General features: G+C 45.0%; 1 protein-coding gene across 5 annotated transcripts in view; it reads right to left on the minus strand.

Annotated features, from left to right (window-relative positions):
* Positions 1–261: 261 nt before the first annotated feature.
* MSN (moesin) overlaps positions 262–3,601 on the minus strand; it is a 66,675-nt gene continuing 63,335 nt past the window's right edge. For all 5 annotated transcript variants that reach the window (XM_072816739.1, XM_072816741.1, XM_072816742.1 and 2 more), the window contains 3 exons: positions 3,290–3,382; positions 2,714–2,938; positions 262–2,157 (listed from right to left, as the gene is read on the minus strand). In XM_072816739.1, coding sequence (XP_072672840.1) covers positions 1,993–2,157; positions 2,714–2,938; positions 3,290–3,382 — 483 coding nt within the window. In that variant the 3' untranslated portion in view covers positions 262–1,992. The remainder of the gene's footprint in view (positions 2,158–2,713; positions 2,939–3,289; positions 3,383–3,601) is intronic.

Raw genomic sequence — 3,601 nt, forward strand, 5'->3', positions numbered from 1 at the left:
CTACACTACAACAGTTGGCCTGGAGTTGTGGAAAGGGCATAAGTGATTAAGACAGTTCTGTGCCCTCGGGTAGTTATTCTTCTTTTTCAAGTCCATTGTCCCCTTTTTAAAATGAGGATAGTTATATGCATTCTCCATAGGGCTGAAATGAGGATGAAATGAGACCAAGGATTGGAAGGTGGTCTACAGAATGGAAATTACAGTGAAGTATATTATAGCCACCCACTGATACCACGCACACAAAAAAAATCAAGTCACAGAGAAGTCTTCCTAAATTTTATTGGCACTGAAATAGAACATGGGTTGAGCATAAACCTCTCCAAAAAACAATTTTTTTAAACCCCAAAGATACACACACAAAAAAAAAACCCTGAATACAAAATCTAACCTTTATCCCCAGCCTCCCTGTGGATGTGTTTATTGTCCTTAAGGCAGCTAGATTGCCCCACAATTCCAGGTTTGAATTTAGCCAGTATAGGGCATATCACCAAGATAGCATCAATATAATTCACAGCAATGCACATAAGACTCCCCAAGGTCAGGCGGGATGGAGTCATGGAGGAATCGAAGTCAAGGGCTCTGGGCTAGGGGCACTGCATGGAGGGACAGTATGAACTTTAGGGACTGAACTCTGGGGAGAAGAGAAAATAAAAAGAACAACAAAACCAAATACTAAGTACTTTAAGAATGGACTATATGACCTATGGTGACAGGTGACATCACTAATACTGAAAGTTTATTACAATAATGTTTCTGGCAAAATAGTCTTTTAAAATATAGTATATGCTTCCCAGGTATGGGGTGGTAAGGAAATGAGGCCAAAATGATCCCGCCTCAAAACTATTATCTTCTAAGAGTATGTTAGCAAGAAACACAGAAATCATTATTGAATTAGATGCCACTAGAATATATAATTCTGGTAGAGAATAAAAGAGCACACATGAAATAAAGAGGAGGAGGTTACTCTTGTGTTGAGAGAAAGAGGTTAGAGTGTAGAAGGGATCAGGTCAAAGTCTCCAATAGCTCTCTGAAGCCCAATGTGAACATTTCCCCTCTTTGGCAAGACTCCTGGATAGGGCTGGCTAGGTTTTTGGGTAACCATCCCTACCATTCTAGCTGGAGGTAATTGGGAACTAGAATGCAGAGGGGCAGATCCCAAGAAGGGAAGAACCCGGAGTAATAGTAAGGGATACCTTTGCTCATAGAGTTCACTTGAAACAAGCCTAGGTTCCCATAAGGCATGGGGGAGGATCTTCTAACCAGTCTTGCCTGAATAGAATGGCCAATAAGTTTCTAAGATGTTGGTGAAGTCTCTTGAAGGTACTGTCTCCTCCCATCTCACTGTGGGGAGAAGCTGAATTCCTGAACTCAGGGACAAGACTTCTAAGAATTGAGTTTGTAACAGGTCCAAACTGGGAGGTATAGGGAAGAATGACTGAACATCTCTTTAGCTTCCAATCATTACAAACCCTACATAACTCTAGAAGAAATGGACATTGGAAGGTCTAATCCTAGGTCAATTGACATCCTAGAGTATATACCTAGGGCCCTGCCTCCTTCCCTAAACCTTGTGCTATTCCAATTGTGCAAATCACAGGACCCTGAAAAGAAAGGCAGTTACAAGGCAGGGATGAGGGCTAGTTTTCAATCTACACCATGTTTTGGTTCTAGAGAACAGTAAATGTGGGGGTATTTCCCCAATCAAGTGGGAAGTGCCTCTGAGCAAGGGAAGTGGTCTTTTCTAAGTAAGCTAGATTAAAATGTGACAGAGAGGGAAGAGAGGGCCCAATTGGCACCATAGTAGGCCATTTATTTGCCCAAGGAAGTGAGTGAGGGCTGAGGGGCTAGGTTTGGTCCCATAGTGGCACTGAATGCTTAGCATGACTCCAGGGCTGCTCTAGTTAGTGGCTTCAGCACAGTGTGAGCTAGCAAGAGTACAGGAGTGTGGGGGCAAGGGAGAAGGGAGGGGAGTCCCTAGAGGCTGGGTGAGCATTACATGGACTCAAACTCATCAATACGCTGCTTGGTATTGCCCTGCCGGATCTGACGCAGGGTCTTGTATTTGTCTCGGCCAAGTCGCATGTTCTCAGCATGGATCATATCATTGGCAGTCTTCTTGGACTCATCACGGGCATTGGCCAGTTCTGAAGTAAGGGCCTGTGAGAGTGCAAGGGGTATGAGGTGTTAATGGCTTGCTCTTGCTTTCCCTCCCCCTATTTAACCAGATTCAATCTCTCTCTCTCTCTCTCTCTCTCTACACATAGACACACACACACACACACACACACACACACACACGCACGCACTTCTTCACTCCTCTCTTTCTACACAAAACACACACATTTTTGAGGGCCATTTTTAGCTCTGTTGGGACTGCAGTGAGGGAAAAGAATAAAACAAAATCTCCACAAACTTAGGGGGCCAATTGATTGGTGGTAAGTATTCTCTGAGAGTAGAAAAATGTATCAAAGATTCAGCTAGAAATTGGGTCAGGGTATTTTCTGAGTACAAGAGGTAAATGGAGCATGGGGCAAAAAAACAAAAGTAAGAGGTAGCCCAAGGTCTGATGAATAAGTGATGGACGTCTATCCATAAAACTCTTGTTAGAAAAAGGCTCCAACTCCCATACTCCATTGAGACAGGCTAACCTAACCCCCATGATGACCTAGGGAATTTGCATGGTATCTTTGAGCCTTTGCCCCTGCTGGGATACCTTCAGGTGCTTCTGCACACGTTCATTCTTCTCTGCCTCAGTGGTACGTTCCTCCTCACTGCGGTCCTTGGCCATGGCATCAGCCCGCAGGTCAGCACTGGCTTCTGCTCCATTCTCATCCTGCTCATCTTGCTCATTCTCAGCCGGCTCAGCTACATGAGGTGTACTCATAGCAGTCTTCAGCTCAGCACGGGTCTTCTCCAAGTCTTCTTGTACCATCTGAGCCTGTCCAGTAACAGAGGGCAAAAAGAACCAGCAGTCAGATCAGGCTAACTTATAGCATCCTACATGTGCATAGAATGGCCCAGCAGGAGGCAGGCACCAGGTAGACCAAGTCATTTTGTCTGCCTTTAGTTTCTGCATCTGTACAATAGGAGCAATTTACCAACTTCCCTGGTGCACTAGAGAATTCTGGGAAGTATGTGAGAAAGCCTCAGGCTCCTTCTCCCATGCTAACCTGCTGTCAAGGAAGGATGGAAGGAGTAAGGATCTCAAATCTGAAGAATCTAAGGAATCGAAACCTATGCATGTGGGACCCTTTCACATAATGCTTTTCCTCTGGGCATTGTGTCTCACCTTCTGCTGCCATTCCACAGCCTCATTTTCCTTTTTCTGTCGGGCCATCTCCAACTGGGAGATTCGAGCTGTCAACTCTGCCATTTCCAAGGCCTATGGATAAATTGGAAGGTTGTGAGATCTGAGCCTTCTGGTCCTCAGGACCCAGGATATCTTCAACCCCAGTTCCCCTGGAGAAACTGCTGTTCCACTTGCATACCATCCTGGAAGCCCTTTTACCACACCTTCTCCAGGAAGCCTGGTGGACCACTCTGATTCCCAGATCTACTATTTCTCATCAACTCCAAAACATTTCCTTATAAGTCACAGATC

The sequence above is a fragment of the Canis lupus genome, chromosome X, assembly GCF_048164855.1.
Source record: "Canis lupus baileyi chromosome X, mCanLup2.hap1, whole genome shotgun sequence".
Taxonomy (NCBI): Eukaryota; Metazoa; Chordata; class Mammalia; order Carnivora; family Canidae; genus Canis; species Canis lupus.